The sequence below is a fragment of the Aquarana catesbeiana genome, linkage group LG11, assembly GCF_042186555.1.
Source record: "Aquarana catesbeiana isolate 2022-GZ linkage group LG11, ASM4218655v1, whole genome shotgun sequence".
NCBI lineage: Eukaryota > Metazoa > Chordata > Amphibia > Anura > Ranidae > Aquarana > Aquarana catesbeiana.
The window spans coordinates 78906558-78931259 of record NC_133334.1 but is presented as its reverse complement, the minus strand read 5'-3'; the positions used below and the strand labels follow the sequence as shown (position 1 = coordinate 78931259).

General features: G+C 44.8%; 1 protein-coding gene across 2 annotated transcripts in view; it reads right to left on the bottom strand.

The window, feature by feature from the left end:
- The window catches only part of VWCE (von Willebrand factor C and EGF domains), a 141983-nt gene that overhangs the window by 89035 nt on the left and 28246 nt on the right, over nt 1-24702 (bottom strand). Inside the window, exons 3-6 of one of the 2 annotated variants that reach the window (XM_073604578.1) lie at nt 17049-17138; nt 16928-16969; nt 9204-9323; nt 2047-2202 (exon numbers count right to left, since the gene is read on the bottom strand). In XM_073604578.1, the coding sequence (XP_073460679.1) occupies nt 2047-2202; nt 9204-9323; nt 16928-16969; nt 17049-17138 (408 nt within the window). Of the gene's footprint in view, nt 1-2046; nt 2203-9203; nt 9421-16927; nt 16970-17048; nt 17139-24702 lie in introns of those variants that run through there. The other variant, XM_073604579.1, reaches the window with a different exon arrangement.

The window sequence follows — 24702 nt, the reverse complement described above, 5'->3', positions numbered from 1 at the left end:
GTCCTGCCAGCGCACCGCTCCAGTGTGAAAGCACTCAGGCTTTCACACTGGAGTGACAGGAGAGGCACTTTATAGGCGCTTTGCAGGCGCTATTTTTAGCGCTATAGCGCCTGTAAAGCGTCTCAGTGTGAAAGTAGCCTTGAGTGAACTGAGTTGGACATGGAATGTTTTAATGCCTTGACAGTACTGCTTTGTCAGTACATGGGACTAAAATATTCCTTCTGCTCTCTGCTGCTAACTTTTTTTTGGCTGGATTTTGGCTTTAAAGTGCATGTAAAGAAAAACTTTCCTTTTACTTTTGAATGGAGTAGGTGAGGGTTAGAACCTCTGTCAAGATTTTATCACTACAGGTTCTATACTGACTTGGCTAAACTCAGTGGTCATACACGGTGGGAGGTGGCAGGGGTTAAATATTTATCCCAATTTTTTGATGAGACAGGCTTGAAATCCTATGTGAAACTGAGGGAGGAGTTCCCACTACTAGGCGATTTCCATTATCAGTATATTCGGTTAAGCCATGCAATCCAATCCCCAGCAGTTGCTTGTCCCTGCATCTGGTAGACTCAACCTTCTTGGAGTCTGTATTTGATGCAACTGAAAAAAAAGGTGTCATCTCTAAAACTTATATGCAAATGCTGGCTCACATCCAGGCACCTGATATTCTTCCCTGCAGGGAGAAATGGGAGAGGGATATTGGTCCCATTGACGGGGAACAATGGGAACAAATATTGAATGCTGGACCCCTGGTGTCAGTGTCTGCGGCACAAAGACTGTCACAGTTGTTTATATTGCATAGAGTATATAGGGCTCCAGTACAATTACACCATTGGGGAAGTAGAGACACACCCATATGCCCTAAGTGTCAGGTTCATTCAGGAGATCTCCTGCACATGTTGTGGAAGTGTCCCAAACTTGTGAGATATTGGAACAAAGTGGTTGTAATAATCAATTCTATCTTTCAAGTTCAGCTGCCCATGGATCCACTGGTGTGCTTGATTGGAGCTCTAGATGAGGACTTGTATTCCCCTCATACATACATTGCTCTTATTAGATTACTCTATTTGGCAAGGAAGCTGGCAGCGAGATATTGGCTGTCTGCCCGGATTCCGACGAGCAAACAGTGGATCCAGGCGGTATTCTCATAAGGGAAAAAAATACATATTCCCATAGGAAATCACCACAGAAGTTCTTGAAAATATGGCAGTGTTGGCTAGGTGCCCCAGAAGTAGCTCCACCACAACTGGTCCTTCATAGGCTGCTACAATGTTGATAGTCAAAAGGCGAGGAATTTTGAAATGTGAAATGCATGTTCTGATTAACATACCCTAGGGAATGCCGTAGTAGACTTGTGATCTTAGCGGTAAAGAGTTAATGGGTATTGGAATATGTACCACGAGAAACTGTATGATGGCATTGTCAGGTTGAACTGGTTTATATTTGGGTTTTTTCTTTTTGCTTATTTTGTTGTTCTCTTTTTCTTCTTTTTGAAACTAATGCAAAAAAACCAAGATGGAAGTTGTACAATGCATTTATATCAGTTTTGACATAACTGTCACAGCCATTTCTATGGCCGGTCTGTATACACTTCTGTTTTGCATGTATTCTATTACTTATGTACAATAAACACCTTTTGATTTAGAAAAAAAAGATTTTATCACTGGGAAGGTTCACCCCTATATTTGTACTGCTGACCACTGTCACCAAGACAGAGAGTAAGAGGAAATACCATATTTTGAAGTTGTCATAAGAGCACAAGGTAAGGGGAAATCTTTTAATTAGGACAAATGTTCTGGTGACAATGTTGCATTTCCAAGCCAGGAAGTGATGTCAACTTTCCCCAGCAGAACACAGACAGCAGTGAGTAACCTGATGAGGCTTAACCATTGCCCATTATACTTTACTCTACACTTAAAATGCAAAGTTTTTAACATACACTGTAATGCAGGGACGACACCAGTATATGCCTAGGTCTAGGACTTCATCAGGATATGCAAAATGATTTACATTTTTTTTTGGAATATTCTTTGGAAAAGTTTTGGAACTTACCAGCAATGGTATTGGGGTGCTTTGTAGGTAGACACGTGCGTCCGTTGGCTGAGATCTGATACCCATAATAACATATGCATCTGTAACTTCCAATGTTGTTCTTACATTGCTGATGACAAGGGTTTAGAGCCTGAGGCCGAGAGCATTCATCAATATCTGGCAAAAAAAAAAAAAACGCACCCCAAAATTAATCTTAACCACTTTATGACAGCAATATGCATATATGCGGTAGAAGGGCCTTAATGCCCAGCTGCCACATATCTGGGGAAAGCTCCATCAGTGCCCCCCAAAACTTGGAACAAGCAGTCACTAATAGCTCGTGGTCAACTACCGACGATCAGGAGCTTATAGAATGGGGTCACAATGACACTTGCAGCGTGCAGCAAAAAACAGCATAATCTGCATAATCCGGAGGCTCTCCTACAGACCTCAGGTGTCAGGGTCTACTTAAAAGGTCATCTCCCAGTGTCGGCAATGGGTTAACATTTTCTAACCTAACAAGCATGATATGCAAATTTCATGTCAGACAGCCAGATCACTAATATTTATAGTTTTTGTTGGGAAGAACAGATACTACTATCCGCTATATACCACAAAGTTACTCAACATCACGGCCAGCATTTTACAGACCATTGATAAGATGTAAGCTACAGGGTGGATCCAGCAGTATGTCAGAATCAGTGGCGGCTGGTGCTCAAAATTTTTTGGGGGGGCGCAAACAAACTGAAAAATTCTGATAAAAAAACCCCATCAATTGCAGCCTCGCTGTGCCCATCAAAAGCAGCCCTGTGCCATCAAACACAGCCACTGTGCCATCAAACGCCGCCACTATGCCCATCAAACGCAGCCAGTGTGCCTATCAAACGCAGCCACTGTGCCCATCAAATGCTGCCACTGTGCCCATCAAACGCTACCACTGTGCCCAAACGCTGACAATGTGCCATCAAATGTTGCCACTGTGCCCATCAAGTGCCCCCACTGTGCCATCAAATGCTACCACTGTGCCATCAAATGCTCCCACTGTGCCATCAAATGCTGCCACTGTGCCATCAAATGCTGCCACTGTGCCATCAAATGCTGCCACTGTGCCCATCAAATGCTGCCACTGTGCCCATCAAATGCTGCCACTGTGCCATCAAATGCTCCCACTGAGCCAACAAATGCTGGCACTGAGCCAACAAATGCTCCCACTGTGCCCATCAAATGCTCCCACTGTGCCCATCAAATGCTGCCACTGGGCCCCCCCCACCCGCTGTCTGCCCGGCACTTGCCCTGTCTCGGTGAGGCAGCGGGTGACGGCGGCGGCGGTGTCCTCCATGCTCCTTTATGTCCTCGATGTCTTCTCCCGTCCTCTCCTCCCATCCTCTCCTATGATTGGATGCCTGATAGGCGTCCAATCACAGCGCCTGTCGTTTCAGGCAATCAGGTGATGGGTAACAGACCCGAGCACCTGATTGGCAGAGAGGCGGTTCAGCGTTAGGAAAGCGAAAATTAATTGGCTTTTCTAACACAGCTGGGTGAACTGCTGGGTGAACTGCGAGCACCAAGCATGGCGGTGGCTGTTTACCTTTTTTGACGCCTATTAGAGCCTATGGCTCTAATCAAGTGCTTCAAAAACTACCCCTGCCGCTGTAATTCAGGCGCCCGGCCCCTTTTCGGGCACACAGGGGGTGGCAGCGACGGCCATGGATAGATTCGTGCAATGCATGAATCTATTTATTGGTGAAAGAGGGGGTGGCTGGAGAGAGGGGGTGGCGCCCGTATGCCCTTATGGACGCACCGCCACTGGTCAGAGTTCTTTCTTTAGTGTTAAGCAGAGAGATTCAGAAGAGAGGCCGGTCTCATGATTTCCTCTTGACTTTTTTCCCCGCTTGATTTTAATTGTGCAATACACATCTGTAAAACATGCTGCTGTTCTCAAAAGTGTGCATTTTTTTTAAAGCAGCGGTAAATCCAAACTGGTGCTTCATAAATGCACGCTTAAGTCTTATGTGCGAAAGCCTACTTTCTGATGGTCGCTGACCTAAAATTAGTATTTCTGATGTCATAAAGTAACACGTAGGGTTCTGTGTATAAAAAAATTGCTTTCCTCATTTGTGATAAAAGTAATGAATAATGTTAATGTTTGTCATATGTGTGCAATGTCAGTTTCTATTTGTTGCCATTCACCGGATGAATGTAACATTCCCTTATCATTCGATCCTAAGAAAAAATGGCCATGAGAACATTCGACCATAAGAATTAAAGAAAATTCACCAAAAGAGAAAGTAGTCGAAAACTACAGGCTACAATAAGAACATTTCACCAGAAGAGGAAATAATATGAGGGAGACCTGTGCATAATATGTCAAGTCTTCCTATTGGAATGGTTGAATGAATAGGTGTTCAGCCGAGCAAACATCCAGCTGCAGTGTGAAGTGAAACATTTAACAGTGACGTTACTACCACTGCTTAATGTGATAGGTTCCTGTGCAAGGCTTTTGGTTGGCCGGAACCTGCCGGCATACTACCAACCAGTGACTCATCACCACCTGGCACATTCAGCTGTCAGCCATGATTCCCCAACAAAGGGATAGTGTTACAAAAAAAAAAAAAAAACAGCATGGGGGGGGGGGGCAAAAATTCATACTATGCCCTTTGGTTCTGGTATGGGTTTTAAGGGGAACCCATGCAAATAAAATAAATAAATAATGCAGTATCTTCAAAATCCATACCAGACCATTATCCAAGCATACAGCCTGGCTGGCCAGGAAAAAGGGGGGTGGGGGAGATTGACAGGTCACATGCCCTCAACATGGGGGTACCTTGACGGGGGGAAACCTCCTTGCAAAACACCTTCTCCCAATGCTAATGAGGGCAAGGGCCTCTTCCCCACAACCCTGCCTGGTGGCTGTGGGGGTCTGCGGACGGGGGACTTTTTGGAATCTGAAAGACCCCTTTAAAAATAAGGGGACCCCTAGATATTCGTTCCCCTGTCCCATGTGTTAGATAGGGTTGATCCTGTAAGACTGTTGTTTTTTACCTAATAACTTTTAGGCTGCCATTTGAGGTGAACATTTCTATATTTCATATAAATGCATTCTCCTACTATTGCAAATATTAGAATTTAAAGATTGAAATATTAGAATTCCGCTTCATATTACCCTTGCCAAAAGAGAAAAGGCCAGTCAACTGTTCCAACCAGTGGTGGCTGGTGAAGATTTAGGATGGGGGGGCGCCAGACCCCGCCCTTCCTTTTTGACCCCTCCCACTTGGTGAAAATGGGTGTGGTTTCAGCAAAATAGTGTGCGAGGCTCTAAGGTGGTGTGGTTAGCGTCTGAGATAAACGAGGGATGGAGGGAAAGGGAGGGGGAAAGGGAGGGAGAGAGGGAGGGACAGCAGGCCCAGATCCTACACAACAATAGAGATATGTGTATTCCAGAAAGTTTAACAATCAGCAGATAAAGATACTCCAAACACCTGGTGTTAGCACTTCAATCAACCTGGCACAATGGTTTACATTGTAAAATAAAATGAAATCAGTGGGAGCCCCGAGCATGTCACTTGCCACGTTGCCTGCCACCAGATGCCATCAAGTGTCCACAGCAGAGTCCTTACATAAGGTGCCCCCAGCGGAGTCTGCCCTTACATCAGGTGCCCCCAGAGGAGTCCCTCCTTACATCAGGTGCCCCCAGCGGAGTCTGTCCTTACATCAGGTGCCCCCAGCAGAATCCGTCCTAACATCAGTTGCCCCCAGCAGAGTCCCTCCTTACATCAGGTGCCCCCAGCGGAAGTCCTCCTTACATCAGGTGCCCCCAGCGGAAGTCCTCCTTACATCAGGTGCCCCCAGCGCAGTCCCTCCTTACATCAGGTGCCCCCAGCGGAGTCCCTCCTTACATCAGGTGCCCCCAGCGGAAGTCCTCCTTACATCAGGTACCCCCAGCGGAGTCCCTCCTTACATCAGGTTCCCCAGCGGAGTCCCTCTTTACATCAGGAGCCCCCAGCGGAGTCCCTCCTTACATCAAGTGCCCCCAGCAGAGTCCCTCCTTACATCAGGTGCCCCCAGCGGAGTCCCTCCTTACATCTGTGTCCCCGTCAGCGGAGTCCCTCTTTACATCTGTGTCCCCGTCAGTGCAGTCCCTCCTTACATCTGTGTTCCCATCAGCGGAGCCCCTCCTTACATCTGTGTCCCTAGCAGAGCCCCTCCTTACATCTGTGTCCCCAGCGGAGCCCCTCCTTACATCTGTGTCCCCAGTGGAGCCCCTCCTTACATCTGTGTCCCCAGCAGAGTCACTCCTTACATCTGTGTCCCCAGCGGAGCCCCTCCTTACAGGTGTCCCCAGGGGAACCCCTCCTTACATCAGGTGCCCCCAGTGGAGCCCCTCCTTACATCTGTGTACCCAGCAGAGCCCCTCCTTACATCTGTGTCCCCAGCGGAGCCCCTCCTTACATCTGTGTCCCCAGCGGAGCCCCGCCTTACATCTGTGTCCCCAGCAGAGCCCCTCCATACATCTGTGTCCCCAGCGGAGTCCATCCTTACATCTGTGTCCCCAGCGGAGCCCCTCCTTACATCTGCGTCCCCAGCGGAGCAGCAGGGTCCTCCTCACATCTGTGTCCCTGGCAGCACAGAACTCCTTCAAGTTGTGTCTGTGACTCTCCCCAGCTAGTTCCTGGCTTTCTCCGTGTGTAAAGTGGAGAGGGGAGTGGCCTCCCCTCTCCACTGAACACAAGGGGATTAGTCCTCACAGCGGCCATCTTTTTGTAGCCTGCCAGAAGTAACTTTGTTCTCACACTGAGAACAAAGCACCCGGCCGGGCACCAGGCGGATGCTGCTCGGCACATTGGATTGTGTCGCAAAGCAGCTCCAAACCCCGCCAATGAAGCGCTGTGTCTGCAATCTCATGATTGCATTGATGTGGCACTTCCAATAGTGCACTGTGTCCGGCTCCAGAACACAGTGCACTTAGTTAAAGGACTTTATTTTCAATTTTTTTTTTCTTAAAAGGGCCGTTTTAAAAAAAAACAATTTTTTTTGGTGACTACAGGAGGGGGGCGGCCCCCGGGCACCCCTATGGATGGGCCACCAATTGTTCCAACAGCTTTCACATGAAATTAAACAGATCTCTTGTGTATTTAATAAAGTGTCATGTACACCAGGAATCTTCAAACTACGGCTCTCCAGCTGTTGCAGAACTACACTCCCATGAGGCATTGTAAAACTCTGATATTCATTATTCACAGACATGATGGGAATTGTAGTTCCTGAACAACTGGAGGGCTGTAGTTTGAAGACCCCTGATGTACACAACACTGTGTTTAGTCTTTTAAAATGTATGTGGGCATATTAGACAAGATCTTGGAAGTATCCCCAAATACAGGTATGTGTGTGACCTGTGTTGTTGCTCTTCCCTGGCGTTTACATATGCTTACCCTTTCTCCTAATGTACCTATATTGTTTTAAAGCTGAACTCCAGAAAAACAGCTAAATACACAGATAAAATTCATAAAATGGAGCTGTTTTACCCACCAAAGGATTTCTTTTTCTAATCATCAAGTTTTCAGAATTACATACTGTAGCTCTGCCACATAGAACAGCCTTGTATGGCAGGGCAGGCAACCTGATTTTTTTCAGTTCTCCAGCCTGTAATTGGACAGTGAAGGAGTAGAATCACACCAATAAGCTTATCTCACTATTACTCTCTTTTGTGCTCCGTGTTCCTTGTCAGTACATGAACTGACTGGCTCTGCTCGTGTGCCCCCCTCCCCCCGGTGTAAGCTCTGCTGTACAGGGGACTGATATCAAGCTACATTCAGGTACTTACACTGCTTGTAAATACATAAAAATACATATGATGATGTATTAATAAATTCTCTGAATGGTGCATTGCTGAGTGGCCAACCTACATCAGAATACAGCAGGCCAGCCACTTAGTGCGGGACCCAGAAGCAAGTGGAGATCACTGCGGTGGTGGTGTCTACTTCAATGATTTCCAGGTTCCAGGGGGATCAGACAGGTATGGTAATTACCTAGTTACATTGATACAAGCTAGGGTTGCACCGATATCGGTATTGGTGCTGATTTAGAGTATTTGCACGAGTACTCATGCACATGCTGCCGATACCCCAAACCAATACCTTGGCAATGCCATTTGAGCCTATACAAAATGTATGGGCTCAAATCGCACTGCAAAGAAGCGCATGTGATTTGAACAGGAATGTGGTGTGATTCCAGTCCAAATTGCATGCGATTTCCCCCGCCGCTCCTGTGTGAACTTAGTATAGAAAGGGAAGCACCATCTAGTGCAGCAATGGGCAGTTTACTAAAAATGTTATAACAACTCACATTAAAGTATATATCTCGTCAAATCCAAATCTGCATAGTGTCCCTTTTCCCCCGATGATAGAAAACTACAGTCGCTGGAGGTACTTACAGGGCTGGAAGAAATGTATAGGTGGTTCACCCCCGAGCTGACATCACTCCCCCCCCCCCCCCCCTTTACCCACAGGGGTTCCAGAACGTCTTCTCCAGCCTGGTGAGCACCTCCAGTGGCAATGATTTTCTATCATTGGTGGGATGGGGACACTATGCAGATTTGGATTTAAAGAGATATGTACTTTAATGTGAGTAAACTGCCCATTGCTGCACTAGATGGCGCTTTTCTTTCTATACTGGGTTCACACACACAGGAGCAGTGAAATCACACCACATTCCTGTTCAAATCGCATGTGATTCTTTGCAGTGCGATTTTAGTCCATTCATTTTTGTATGGGCTCCAATAGCACAGCAAAGGTCTCGGTACTCGGTATCCATGAGTACTTCACCAAAAGTATCGGTACTTGTACTGGGAAAAAAAAACGCAACCCTAATACAAGCTGTGTGACTGTAACTAGAAAAAAAATATTCATATCTGGACTTCATCTATGTCAATTGATTTTTACAAATACAGCACAAACTGAAAATATAATAAGTAAGAATAATGCATGAAATAAACAATAGCAATCCCTGCACAAAAAAACTTAGATTAGTTTAAAATATCATCTCCAAAATTTAAAAAATGCAGAAAATGCACAGTGGTAAAATTATGTGTTACTTCTTTACTAGAGAATTGATCTTCATGTGATATAAACTGAATATTCCCCAAGTCTAGTCTAGTCTATTCTAAAACAGAGAAAACTTACCGTAACAATTTTTTCCATCTTTTCCAAGAATGTAACCATGGAAACAGGTACACATAGCAATACCATTGATCACTTTACAGCCTTGATCACACAGTGCTGATAGGCAACTTGGAGTAAACCCTGCAATAAATTATATGAAGAGAGTAAAGAGTACCCAAGTATCTGACACTTATTCAGAAGAACGATTTTAAATAACATTTAGCAAGCACCCATCGCCCACCCGTAGAATATACAAACCCTTGGCTCAGGAGCCAGTCTGTGTAATCTATGAACAAAATACAAGTATTTAGGGACTAGTGGCATTCCTTGACAAGAAAAAGGCTCAAAAAGTTAGGTGCCAGAAAATAAAGTTAGGTAGGCTTGGCCCTAGTAGACCTGATTATAGATAGGATATTGGGGTAGAATGCTGTTGGTTACAGTACTCATTGCTGGTTATTACTATCTGACTTTGGAGTGTGCACTGATAATGCTCTATTGGCAATGTCATTTCTGTTTTCAGCCACTAGATGGGGCTGTATGTTCTCTTTAGTAAGCTCTCTGCAGTTTAAAGCTGTAATTGCCTATTTTTTTTTTGTACATTATAACTTTTGTGAGTGTTTATGGAACATGTATGCTTAAATGTGTTCAAATAAAACGTTCTTCTGATTTAAAAAAAAAAAAAAAGTTAGGTATTAAATGAAGCACTCACCTTAGTGTCCCAGATATGTATGAACCCCACTGACTCACAGGCCCCTATATGCTAGCAACAGCTTATACATGTGCAACATTTATAATATGCAGTGGGATATACAAGACTATTGGTATTTAATGAATCAGAGAATGGGATGAAGCAAATAGGAGTTTTTTTTTAAACATCCCATAGTTTTTTTTTTCCATTGTATGGTACTTTACTGAACTAGATTATACCAACTTGTTGCTATGTCATATGCACTCATTACAAGTGTGGACTATACAAGCCCTTTTGCCCACCTCCTTCATTCATAGAAGCAGGACAATAGCTTAAATGAAAGTGGAAGTAAACCTTTTTTTTTTAAGTTGTACCTACAGTAAGCCAATAAGGCTAACCTGTAGGTACTGAGAATATCTGTGAATATCTCCTAAACTTGCACTGTTTAGAAGATAATCACACTGCATTCAGCCAGTGATGTCACTGGCAAATGCACCCTGAAGGGACGGCATACCCGTTCCATCCCTTCAAAGCTCCGTGCCGCTGTCTGCGACCAATCAGACAGCCGGAACACGCAAATCTAGAAGGAAGACCGAGTGAAGATGTAAGCGCCCTCAGCGATGACAGCATACCCCTGAAAGGCTTTGTTGTAAAGCTGAAGGATGTGCTAGTTTGCAATGCATACTAGCACATTATGCAATTGTCTTACAGGGTTTAAAAAAAAATGCAGTTTATTACCGCTTGAATGAAAAATGATTTACGAATTGCAACAAACAGACCTTTAATTCACCTTCCCCTCCTCTATTCATGGAGCACTTTTCATTCATAGAAACTACAGTACATCTTCTATAAATAGAGGAGGTGGGCAGAAAGGGTGGGCAGAAAGGGTGGGCATCTTCAGCACCCTTGATGAGTGCATATAAAAGGTCCCTCTATTAACCACTGCTGCCGTAATCTTCAGGTGCTTGGGGGCATCAGAGGATAGAAAATTCCAACTAAAACATCAGCCACCAGCACAAGGGACACATTGCTTTAATTGTAATCCAATAGTCCATGCCCTGATTTTTTTAAAAATTATTTTTGGTTAAACTTAGGCTTTACGGCAGCTGATTATTAGTAAGTCTGTGGACATTGTACCTGCAGATTATATTTACCAAGAAATAGCTTTCAGGAGTATTGGAATAGCCAATACCCCTGAGATTAGTTTTATGAAAACAAGTCATTTCGAACAAGTCAATTCAATATGTGCCTTTGACACTGGGCAGCTGACTACAGACTTAAGCCTTGTACACACGATCAGATTTTTGGCAGGGAATTGTGTGATGACAGACTGTTTACCTAAAATCCAACCATTAGTATGCTCCTTCAGACAATTGTTGGCCAACTTTCCGCCAACAAGTGTTGGATGGCAGCCTAGTAAATTTTTGGCAGACAACGGTCTGTTGTCAGATTTTCGTATTGTGTGTACACAAGTCCGTCACATAAAAGTCCAAAGTACAAACACGCATGCTCGGAATCAGTGCTCACCAAACATGACATTAGCAGAAGGTGCCCAAAGGGTGGCGCTGAAATTCCAGGTAGTACGTCACTACGTTTGTGTTTGTTGGCCGACAATTGTGTACTGTTTGTGTGCAAGACAAGTTCACAGCACACGCCCGCACTTTGTCTGCGGAAAAATCCGATCGTGTGTATGAGGCTTAAGACTGGGATGCCATTAAAGCTCATGTGAGTGTAAAGGCAGGCATCCCAATACTTTTGACAATATAGTGATATATATATATATATATATATATATATATATATATACATACACACACACACTTGCACACTTGTGGGATCCACGAGAAACCACAATAGTAGATACTGCTACTACAGTGATTGTTCCCAACCTCCAGGTCCCATGCCAAGGATCCCAAGGATAAGGCACATACATACCTATCTACCCTGGTCCCAACCGGACCAATGTAACTATACAAAAATTGCCATATCTAAACTTCAGCTTTAATGGTACTAGTTCTACATTTCTGTTACAACTTCAGTCGTGTTAGATTGTAGAAATGTGTATAACAAGACAACAGGTGCATTTAATTTGTATTAATAAAATTTGTAATAGGAGGCAAATCTAGTTTATGTTAATCCAGGAATCCACATTCCAGGAAAATTAAGTTTACGAGTTAAACGATTCCGGTGGTAAATGCCTGGTGGAGCAAGTGTTTTACTGTAGAGTGACCTCATTATGGCATGTAGAGTTGGAAACAACTGGACCATATGTATTTTATTTATTTATACATTTATATAGTGCAAACTAATTCCACCGTGCTTTACAGAGGAACATAACCCATTTCTATTAGTCACTGTATCAGAGGAGCTTACAGTCTAACAGCCATGCTACGGTCCTACTGATAAACACATACACAACGACCAAAGTGGGTAGAAAGACTATTAAAGCAGAGATTTTTTTTTTTAAATGTTAAACAGATAGATCTGGTGTCAGGTTTTTATTGAGGTCTGCATCACATTGGAGATATTTCTCTTACTTCCTGTCTTAATGACAAAATTAAAAATAATTGACATATATGAAGGGGAATCATATCATAGCAGTGACCAGAATATACTGTACATATCCTGTGGAAATGTTCCCCTAGTCTCCTGTAAAATGTTGGCTTTCTTTTCAATTTATGTCCCCGTGACCATTGCATTGGAACAAGATGTAAGGAAAAATCTTCCCAGTGGGGATTCAGACAGCAACAAAAATAGAATTTACTATATTCCCAATCATGAGCACAGAATATGTTCCATGATTTTGTCAGTGAATGGACAGTAACACTTTCCTGAAAATTCCATGCTTCAATATCTGGAACCTGGAACAAGTATGAAGATTAAGATGTCAAACTTTACTCTGAGTTTCTTATGCCCTGTACACACGGGTTGGATTCTCAGACGGAAAAAGTGTGATCGGATTGTGTTGTCGGAAATTCCGATCATGTGTGGGCTTTGCAATAGTGGCCCCCCTCTTTCTCCCAAGAAACGTTTTCCTTTTTTTTTTCAGTTAACTATATTAGCCCCTGCAGGGATGGTTTAATGCCCCCTTCCCCAGCTGGACATGCTCTTAACATTCAACACTTCTCCCACCTTAAAAGAGAAGTATGTTTTTTTTTTTATTATTATTCATACTTACCTAGGTGGATGCTGCATCTGCCCCCTGGGGCCTCTACACTGAATACCGAGCGATCAAACACCGCAGATCGCTCGGTTCTCACAGCTCCCCGAGCAGAGAGCTGCTGACTGTCAGTCACAGCTCTCTGCTCTGCCTCTCCCCTCACTCACTGGAGTGATGGGCTGTGGAGGGGGTGGGGGCGGCCGGCTCAGGCTCTCAGTGGCTCGCTAAGAGCCTGAGCTGGGTGTCAGTCCAAGGATCTGGGCAGATCCCAACTCCATGGCCATGATAATGCAGAGCCTGGACTGACTTCTGTGACGTTAGGAGAGAGCGGACTTCAGCCCGCTCTCCACTGAAAAAAGTGCAATTCGTTTTGCACTCCTGTGATCCATAGAAGAAATATAGCCAAACAAGCTTTAGCTGTACTACTCCTTTAAGGCCCCTTTCACATGGGCACCTCTAAGAAGTGGAATACGCTTGCTCAGCAGGGGATCTCTCCGCTGATCCCCACTAAGTAGGCCGATGATAGGTCCGTGTCCGCTCCGCTCTCGTCTATGTGGCAATGGGATGGAAACAGACTGTCTGTCCATTTACTTTTGATGATATCCAATCTAGTCCACTAGACGGGTGGGGATTAGGTCACCCATCTGTCTGTTTTTGGTGGACAGGCTTGGATCAGATGGCGGGAGATGTTCGCTGACATCCGCTGCTCCAGAGAAGAGACTGGAGGGTCCGATCAGGTCCTGAAAAACTGACATGCGGACCTGATTGGTTTGCCCGTGTGAAAGGGGCTTAAGGCTACAGCTTGGTCTTTAACCACTTCAGCCCTGGAAGATTTTACCCCCCTTACTGACCAGAGCACTTTTTGCGATTCGGCACTGCGTCGCTTTAACTGATAATTACGCGGTTGTGCGACGTTGTACCCAAACAAAATTGACGTCCTTTTCTTCCCACAAATAGAGCTTTCTTTTGGTGGTATTTGATCACCTCTGTTTTTATTTTTTGCGCTATAAACAAAAAAAGAGCAACAATTTTGAAAAAAAAAAAAACAATATTTTTTACCTTTTGCCATAATAAATATGCCACAAAAACATATAAAAAAATGTTTTTTTCCCTCAGTTTAGGCTGTTATGTATTTTTCTACATATTTTTGATAAAAACAAAAAATCGCAATAAGCGTATATTGACTGGTTTGCGCAAAAGTTATAGCGTCTACAAAATAGGGGATAGATTTATGGCACTTTTATTATTATTATTTTTTTATTAGTAATAGCGGCGATCTGCAATTTTTATCATGACTGCGACATTATGGAGGACACATCGGACACTTTTGACACTATTTTGGGACCATTGTCATTTATACAGCGATCAGTGCTATAAGAATGCACTGATTACTGTGTAAATGACACTGGCAGGGAAGGGGTTAACCACTAGGGGGCGATGAAGGGGATAAGTGTGTCCTAGGGAGTGATTCTAACTGTGGGGGGGAGAGGCTACCTAGGACATGACAGCGATCACTGCTCCCGATCACAGAGAGCAGTGATCTCTGTCATGACACAAGGCAAAATGGGGAAATGCCTTGTTACAAAGGCATCTCCCCGTTCTACCTCTCCACACCGCAATCACAGGCCGCCGGAGAACATCGAGTTCCTGAGACCCGCGGGCAATAGTTAGAGTTTTATTAAAACGTTTGTGAAAAAAACATTCGGCAGAACATTCTTCTTGCCATCACCGATTCCACTTAGAAACTTGTAAACTCTCATCCAGAGCTGTTTATTGATTGGAATCCCAGACTATTAAACAGGTTTCATTACAATATGTTCGGTTTTTACCAACCACAAACCCCATTCACAGATATTGGTCTAATGGGAGTGGTTTCATAATCATCAACCAGCTGCTGCATTTGTAAAGCTCTAATGAGGAAAGTTGCAGGGTCTGCATCCCTTTAGATGTGATTTCCTATTGGAAGTACCTTGTGGGGATGCCAACTATCTGACTTGTATCTTAGTGTAAACTTCTGGGAAAGTCAGTGAGCCAATCACACAAGCAGGAAATGATGCTTCTGGGGGGTGTTCTGTACACAGAACACCTCCAGGTGGCCATATTGCCTTTTACATAAAACTACAGAGCTGCAGACTGCAGATTTTTAATAACATTCAAGTACAATATGACTTAAATCGTAATTGTATATGCTATATTACTTTTTTTGTTTTATTTGTTTTTTTTCCCACAAAAGTGGAGTTATCCTTTAAGCACAGATCTTAATGAAAATGCTGACTGTCACTTTACTTAAAGAGGAGGTCCGCCTGCCCCTTTAAAACTTAAAAGTCAGCAGCTACACATACTATAGCTGCTGACTTTTAACATTAGGACACTTACCTCTCCTGGAGTCCAGTGATGTGGGCACCGCAGGCGATCTTTGGATCGGCTGGTCAGGTGCTGCCGCGGCCATTGCTACTAAGGGAACAGGTATACCTCCAATTCAGTGGTCTCCTACAGAGAAGAAGGATTCAATTGGACTTCCTTCTTCTACCGAACATCAGCAATAAAGGAGGGTCACTGACACTGTGATTCACACTGTCCAAATCCGCCTGCAATGCTGATGACTTCACTTTAAAGTATTATAAGGATTTACTTTAAGGCCTGAGATATTATGAGACTGTAACCCCTTGGGGGAGTGTGCCTCACATGGTGAAGATCTTGGTGTTTGGTGCACGCTTTGACAACCATTTAGGATCACCTGCTATTTCCAGAGTGGAACTCACTAACTTTCATCACATCAAGTTACATGTTTAGGAACATATTCATGTCAGCCTGAAATTTGGTGGACTACATAAGTGCTGTTATAACATAGGACAGATGCAGCGATCCAACTGAACTTTCTTATGTTATTGTTTTGTATTTTCACTTGATTTTATAACAGCAGCTTTTATATCCGTTTGATTATTGATAGCGATTTTTTTTTTTCAAAAGTCAGAGCTACAAATGCTGCAGCTGCTGACTTTTAAAATAAGGACACTTACCTGTCCAGGGCGCCCGCGATGTCGGCACCTGAAGCTGATCTATCCCTCGGCTGTCAGGTGCTGCCCCCGCCATCTTCGGTAAGGGATTCAGGAAGTGAAGCCGCAAGGTTCCCTACTGTGCATGCGCGACTCACGCTGCGCTATCCCACTGATCCTTGCTGTCTTTTGGGACCTGTGTGTCTCCCAGAAGACAGCGGGGGGGGGCAGAGAAGGCGCCATAAGTGGCATAGATACCCGCAAGTGGCTCGGATATCTATACCCGGAAGTGGGAGCAAAATACCGCTGAAAAGTGCCAAATGTGACACCGGAGGGGGGGAAGAACCGGAAAAGCGGAAGTTAGGGAAAAAGGGATTAGCACAATAGTGCTTGAACATTTTCCATCGGTTTAATAACTTACAAGTAATATGGCGCTGAGCATTGTGGGTAGGCCGGGTTTTGCACTTCGTTTTTACGTAATGGGCTATTGCTGAATTAACTAAGCGACTGTTAGTTCCACCCGGAGTGATCAGCAGGTGCTGCAGTGAACCAAGTTTGCGCAGGAGGAAAGAAGAAGAGGATTTCTTTGTAAATAGGGAGGAAATTGTCTTGTTTGTTCTGTGTTCTGGACATTTCCAAGTTGGGAATCCCATAATTCCCTACCCCATCCAAGTTATCATTTCCTAATAGAACAACAAAAACATGCCAAGGCCTGATTTTCTGCATTGGAGTGAATGAAGGAACTGCTATGTGACTGGCTGTGCAACATTGGGGATCCGGACATTAGCAATTCCTCCGGGGAGGTAGTGCTACACTTTGTTTTTAACTTCAGGGCTAATTCCTGCCAACTGCTATTGTCTGGTAAGGTTTAACACTTTTTTTATCATACATCATATCTCACCTTTGTCTTCTATTTCCTTATTATACTCAGTGGCGTAATGATCTGAAATGAAAAGAGGCTTAAAGTCTTGGATGATATCAATCACAGAACACTAAAGGTCTCACATCGTTTATCTTATTACCAGTGCAGGTGACACCTTGATGCCCATCTCTGCAGGAACACACATTGGGGGCAATACAGTACCCACCGCCACAGCCAAATGAACACAGTGCTGCAAGAAAAGAGAAGAAGTGCCAGGTCTGTCAAAAATATTAGCAGGAGCTAGGGCATAGCTATAAGGGTGCAGAAGAGGCAATATCTCCTGGGCCAAGGAGGACAGAAGATCCAGGCATCCTTTTTAACCCGCTATGTGCCCATTACATTCTGTATAGGATAAAGCAGAATTTCCCTTTCCGTTACACTTATTTTAGTAAAAGGAAAACTGTAATTTTATTTTTTACAAATTTTGGAAACTGGTGATTAGGACCTCATTCATATGGGCGCTGTAGTATAGCCCATACATTGTAGATGAGTGTCTTCTTTATGCAGCTAGAGCCACCTGGACCTGCTTGTAGGCAGCCCATGTTTCTGTATGGGGATGCACGGCTGACCCAGAACATAGACAGTGTGTGTTCAGGGCCACTCACCTGCCCCTGAACATCTGTTACATTAGGACAAGCAGCTGCATCCCTACAGTCACTGCATCCCCATAGAGAAACATGGACTGTCTGCATGGGGCTCCGGGCAGCTCCAGTTGCATAGACAAGGCACTCATTCAAGTCAGGCCACACACCCATGCAAATGACCCCTTATATTGTTTTTAATTATTTTTATATAGACTATCATTGTGCAAACAGGTTTTTTTGCAAGGTAAAAAAAACATCCGGCTTTTACAACCACTAAGGCCTGTTTCACACCTATGCAGGTTTCAGTTTGCATATTCCAGGTGCATTTTGTGTTTTTCAACACTTTTTTGATCCATTGAAGTCTATGGAACCAAAAACCAGAAAAAAGGTCCCTGGCCCTTTCCATAAAATGCACAGATTTGAACGTGACCCATAGTAACCAATGCTAAATGGACTGTAGTGTATTTCTGCAAAACTGAAAATGTACTAAAAAATGCATAGGTGTGAACCAGGCCTAATGGTGTATTAATGGTGACAAAGCGGCATTCATTTCTGTCTTTTATATCTGCCTAGAGTTTACCCAAATACACCCCCAAACCTCCATTTACCCCACTATATTTATGTCCCAGCATTAATTTTTTTTCTTGTACTTTCTTCTTGTAGGGAGAAACAGATTTTATTACTCCCTGTGAAATCATCACCAGGCTTGTAAAATTCGTGCAAGGTTCGTCGCTGGATGCCCACTTCCTAATGACATAGGCACATCTCCAAGAACTACAGCTCCCAAGAGCTCTTCCTTTACACACAGTGTATGGGAAAACTCTAGGGAGCATCATTGTATTGCTGGGAATAAAATCAATGCATGCCATGAAATTGGACAGACAGATGTAATTCTTTTGATGAGTATAAATGGGTTGGAATAAGCTTTAAAGAGAAACTGTCACTTTACCCTCAACTGGTCACAATCCTGTGCAATTCAAACTGAGCATAGAATGAAAAAAATACATAAACTGAGGTTACATTCATTGAGGGTCCATTCACACCAGGTGCTGTGGGAGCTATTCCAGAGCAATCCCACCACACGACAAAGCAAAATACCTTGCCTCCTGTGTGGAGAGTTTTCATATGTGGAAAGACAATCTATGCTTATGCTTTTTTTTCGTATTTTACATTTTGAATAAAATATTTTTAAAAGGTATACATTAATTCCATATATCTGAATAAGAAAAACTCATCAACCCAACATTTTCTTATATACTGGCACTTTTACAAGTACTGTAGTTGCAGTTGTTATTACTATTATGTATGCTTTACTATTTTTTTAAATTCGTAAAAGGGAACCTCAGTGAATAGAACCCCACCCCCCATGCCAACTATATTCCCTCTGCTATGATAGACAGGTTATGGGAATTTATTTCATAAACCTAACAAAAATGTGAATATTTTCATTCATTTGTGGATATTAGGCTCAATGCACATCTATGCATGTTGCTTTTGAGCGTTTCTGCTGTGCTTTTTGTGGTGCTTGCCGCGTTTTTGGACACGCGTTTTTACAGCGATTTTGCCACGATTTTGATGAAATTTGCTGGGCTTTTTTTACACTGTATATAGCTGGTTGCTAAGGAGGGGGCCGGGAAGCCAGCTGCCGCGTCCTTAACAACCGATGAGTCATCAGTTGTCAGGGGGCTTCCCGCTCAATGTAAAAAAAAAAAAAAAAAATTGAGAGAAAAAACAGCGTGGTGTCCCCCCCAGGTCCATACCAGGCCCTTGGGTCTAGTATGGTTTCTGAGGGGACCCCCATGCCAAAATTTTTTTTAAAAATGGCATGGGGGTCCCCATCATTATTTAAGAAATGCAGGACATCGGATCAGCGGGACGCAGCATCGGAGAAGGGTCGTCGGAGGAAGCGGCGGCAGAAGAAGAACAACACCGGACAAAGAAGACAGAAGAAGAGCGGAAGAAGAAGCAGGGGGAGAAGGAGAAGACCGGAGGATGAAGATGCGGGAGAAGATGGAGGAAGACCGGAGGAAGAAGCGGAAATGAAGAAAATTTTTAATAGAAGACTTGTCAAAAACTGTCTACTATATTTTTTAACACTACACTACTTTTTTTTTAGTGAATGAGTAGGTGTACAATGTACCCCATACTCATTCACATGGGGGGCCGGGATCTGGGGGCCCCCTTGTTAAAGGGGGCTTCCAGATTTCGATAAGCGACCCGTCCACAGACCCCGACAACCACCGGGCAAGGGTTGTCGCGAAGAGGCCCTTGTCCCCATCAACATGGGGGCAAGGTGCTTTGGGGTGGGGGGGGTGCAGAGCCCCCCCTGCCCCAAAGCACCCATCCCCCCATGTTGAGGGCATGTGGCCTCGTATGGTTCAGGAGGGGGGTGCTCGCTCATCCCCTCCCTTTCCTGACCTGCCAGGCTGCATGCTCGGATAAGGGTCTGGTATGGATTTTGGGGGGACCCCCACACCATTTTTTTAAAAATTTTGGTGTGTGGGGGTCCCCTCCGAATCCATACTAGACCCAAGGGCCTGGTATGGACCTGGGGGGGACCCCACACTGTTTTTTTCACGATTTCTTTTTTAGCTGGCTTTTTTTTTTTTACATTGAGTGGGAAGCCAGCTGACAGCTGATGACTCATCGGTTGTTAAGGAAGCGGGGGCCGGCTTCCCGGCCCCCTCCTTAGCAACCAGCTATATACAGTGTAAAAAAAAAAGAAATTAAAAAACGCAAATCTCGGCAAAATCACGGTAAGGCTGGATTCACACCTATACATTTTTAGTGCTTTTTTGCATTTTGCAGATTTGCACTACAGTACGTGTTCCATAGGAAACCATTTAAATGGACTATAGTGCAAATCTGCAAAAAGCACTAAAACTGCATAGGTGTGAATCCAGCCTAAAAACGCGGTACTTGCGTTTTGGATGCGGGTCCATTGAATTCTATTACATGCCAAACGCTGTATTTTGCGGGAAAAAAAGTTCCTGACCCTTTCCAAAAACGCAGAGGCACAAAAATTCATTGATGTGAACATGTTCCATAGGTACCCATGTTAAAAAATTTCCCTGAATTCCTGCAAAATGCATCAAAAAACACATTAGTGTGAATCGAGCCTTAATATAGCCATTAACTAAGGCTCCATTCACACTAGCGCGTTTTTTGATGCATTTTGCATTTTGCAGAAATGCATGGGAATTTTTTAACATGGGTTCCTATGGAACATGTTCACATCAATGCCTTTTTGTACCTCTGCATTTTTGGAAAGGGTCAGGGACTATTTTTCAAGCAAAATGCAGTGTTTTGCATGTAATAGAATTCAATGGACCAGCATCAAAAACTCAAGTGCAGCGTTTTTGATGCGTTTTGCATTTTTTTTTTTTTAAACTGTATACAGTCTAAAAAAAACTGTAAAAAAAAAAAAAAAAACGCAAAATGCAGAAAAAACGCTGCAAAAACGCTGTAAAAACGCTGCAAAAATGCTGCATCACAAGCATCACAAAAAAAACTCCAGAAACGCTCAAAAGCAACATGCTTAGATGTGAATCGAGCCTAAGGCCTGAATCACACTTGTGCAGGTTGCAGTTTGCATATTGCAGGTGCATTTTGCGTTTTTCAATACACATCTTTAATCCATTAAAGTCTATAGAACTAAAAAACAGAAAAAAAAACCCTGGCCCTTTCCATAAAACGCACAGATGTGAACTACATCCATAGGAAACCATGTTAAATGGACTGTAGTGTGTTTCTGCAAAACTGAAAATGCACTAAAAAATGCATAGGTGTGAACCAGGCCTTAAGCCCCATACACACGTTAGGACTTTGTACAATCTTTCCCTTGGATTTTTGTACAAAGGGCGTTGGCCAGAAGTTTGTCTTGCATACAGACGACAGGACTTTTGCAGCCAACTTTCACCAAATCACGTGGTTTTTCAGCTCTTTACCACCACCCTTTGGTCAACTTCTGTATTGTTGTCTGATATTGTGTCAATCTCGCCACTTTTAGTGGCGAGATTGACACCTTGTGAGCCGGGTTCACACTGGTGCGGGGATCCGACTTGGATCCCCGGCAATGCCAGGCACTGTGGTATGAATCTTGAGGGGGAACTCCAGGCCAAATTTTAAATAAAAAAACGGCATGGGTTCCCCTCCAGGGGCATACCAGGCCCTTAGATCTGGTATGGATTTTAAGGGCAAACCCCTACGCCGAAAAAACAGCGTGGGGTCCCCCCAAAATCCATACCAGACCCTTACCTGAGCATGCAGCCCAGCCGGTCAGGAAAGGGGGTGGGGACGAGCAAGCGCCCCCCCCTCCTGAGCCGTACCAGGCTGCACGCCCTCAACATGGGGGGTGGGTGCTTTGGGGAGGGGGCGCCCTGCAGCCCCCCCCACCCCAAAGCACCTTGTTCCCATGTTGATGAGGACGAGGGCCTCTTCCCGACAACCCTGGCCGTTGGTTGTCGGGGTCTGCGGCGAGGGGCTTATCGGAATCCGGGAGCCCCCTTTAATAAGGTGGCCCCCAGATCCCGGCCCTCCGCCCTATGTGAATGAGTATAGGGTACATCGTACCCCTACCCATTCACGTAGCGAAAAAAGTGTCAAGAAAAAAAACACAGTACACAGGTTTTCAAAGTAATTTATTAGGCAGCTCCAGGGGTCTTCCGACTCCGGGGGTCTTCTTCCGACTTCGGGGTCTCCTTCCAACTCCGGGGGTTTCTCCGGCGTCTTCTCCCGGTGTCTGGATCTTCTGCCGGCTCCTCTGCTATCTTCTGCCCCTCTTTTGCTAGCGGTTGTAATACTGTCTGTGCGCTCTGCTATGACTTATATAGGCCGTGACACCGCCCCCTATGACATCACAGTCCCGGGGACTGTGAGGTCATAAGGGGGCGTGGTCATGTCATCCTATGTCCCAGCATGCCCCAGGACTGTGATGTCATAGGGGGCGGGGTCACCGCCTATATAAGTCATAGCAGAGCGCACAGACAGCATTACAGCCGGAGAGAGCGTCGTGTCAACATCTCTGGAAGAGAAGAGGGAAGAAGACGATCCAAATGTCTGGGCTCCTCCGCTAGAAAAAGAGCGGCAAAAGAGCAGAAGATAGCGGAGGAGCCCGGCAGAAGGAAGAAGGCACCGGAGAAGAACCAGAGAGCGAACGATGTACCCCATACTCATTCACAAAGGGTGGGGGGGCCCCCTTATTAAAGGGGGCTCCCGGATTCCGATAAGCCCCCCGCCCGCAGACCCTGACAACCAACGGCCAGGGTTGTCAGGAAGAGGCCCTTGTCCTCATCAACATGAGGACAAGGTGCTTTGGGGTGGGGGGCCGCAGGGCGCCTCCTCCCCCAAAGCACCCACCCCCCATGTTGAGGGCATGCGGCCTGGTATGGTTCAGGGGGGGGGCGCTCGCTCGTCCCCACCCCCTTTCCTGACCGGCCAGGCTGCATGCTCGGATAAGGGTCTGGTATGGATTTGGGGGGGACCCCCACGCCGTTTTTTCGGCGTAGTGGGTTCCCCTTAAAATCCATACCAGACCTAAGGGCCTGGTATGCCCCCAGAGGGGAATTCCCTCTCGCGCTCGCCGCAATAGGAAAATGTGTTTTTCCTATTGCAGCCAGCGCAAGATGTACAGCACCCGGTCGCCGAGAACCAGCGCGATGGGTTTGCGCTGGAAATATTCTCGCGGCTGCGTACTGTAGTTTGTACAAAAGTCCGATGCTTTTGTGTACACATGATCGGACTTTGCTCCATCGGACTTTTGTTGCTGGAAAGTTTGTCCGTCCGCACAGCCAACAAAAGTCCGATGGAAACAGAAAAAGTTTGTCCGATGGAGCATGCACACGGTCAGATGTTGCTCCAAAACAGCTAAGTTGCATGTTTATTGTCAAAAAGTCCGATCGTGTGTACTGGCCTTTACACTAACATTTTTACCCTAAGGCCTGGTTCACATCTATGCAGTTTGCTTTTGATAAATTTCTGCAGTGCTTTTTTCGGTGCATTTTTGAACATGTGTTTTTCATTTTAAATGTCTTTTTTGACCAATTTGTTGTTGGGCAGATTAACAAATGCAAAACGCACCAAAAAAAAACATGCTTTTTTTGCAGCATCTCCATTGAAGTCTATTGTACCAAAAATGCAACGTTTTGCGTTTAAAAAAGACCCCGACCTTTTCCAAAAATGCAGCAGCTGAACATAGATGTGAACATGTCCCATAGGAAACCATGTTAAATGGACTGTGGTGTATTTCTGCAAAAAACAAAACGCACCAAAAAAACGCATAGGTGTGAACTAGGTCTAAACTTGAAGTATTTTGTGAATATCGTAAAATATTTTAAAAACATATATCATGTCACTTGCTTAATTTTGAACCCAAGAAAAGGATGAACAAAAATCACTACAGCACTACCAGACAACACACCTGGTCCTTGACTGCCATGGCAGCAGCAAAACAATTGGGTTAAGAACACTGCAACCCCAGCCTGCTGATGGGACAATGTAGGAACAGTGAGATGTTCACTGCTGATTTGCTGTGTCTAATTCAGGCATGTCCAAAGTCCGGCCCATGGGCCAATCGTGGCCAGCGTTCCAGTTTCGAATGGCCCGCCTGGTATTTTGGACATGTATATCTTTTGTGGCCCCCAACGAATCCCTGAGCGTCGGGGGCCACAAAAGATATATATGTTAGCTGCCTTGGAGGGGACGCTACGAGTGCCGTACATACAGTGAGCATTTCCTGTTTACATGGCGGCCTCTGTAATAGGAAGTCAAATCTCCTGCGCTGCCATTGGACGACTGTTCTGTCCATCATAGGAGGCGGACTTTGTATTAAAGAGGCTGCCGAGAAAACAGATTCTCCTGTATGTAATGTGATTGCGCTCGTCCCGCCCCCCCCCTCCGTCCCCTCCAGGGGTGCAGAGGGGCATGGATCAGGCTGCACTGATGGCAATGGTGAGTCTGCACTGATGGCAATGGGGGTGCTGCATTCATGGCAATGGTGGGGCTGCATTCATGGCAAAGTTAGGGCTGCATTCACGGCAATGGTGGGGCTGCATTCATGGCAATGGTGGGGCTGCATTCATGGCAAAGTTAGGGCTGCATTCACGGCAATGGTGGGGCTGCATTCGTGGCAATGGTGGGGCTGCATTCTTGGCAATGGTGGGGCTGCATTCA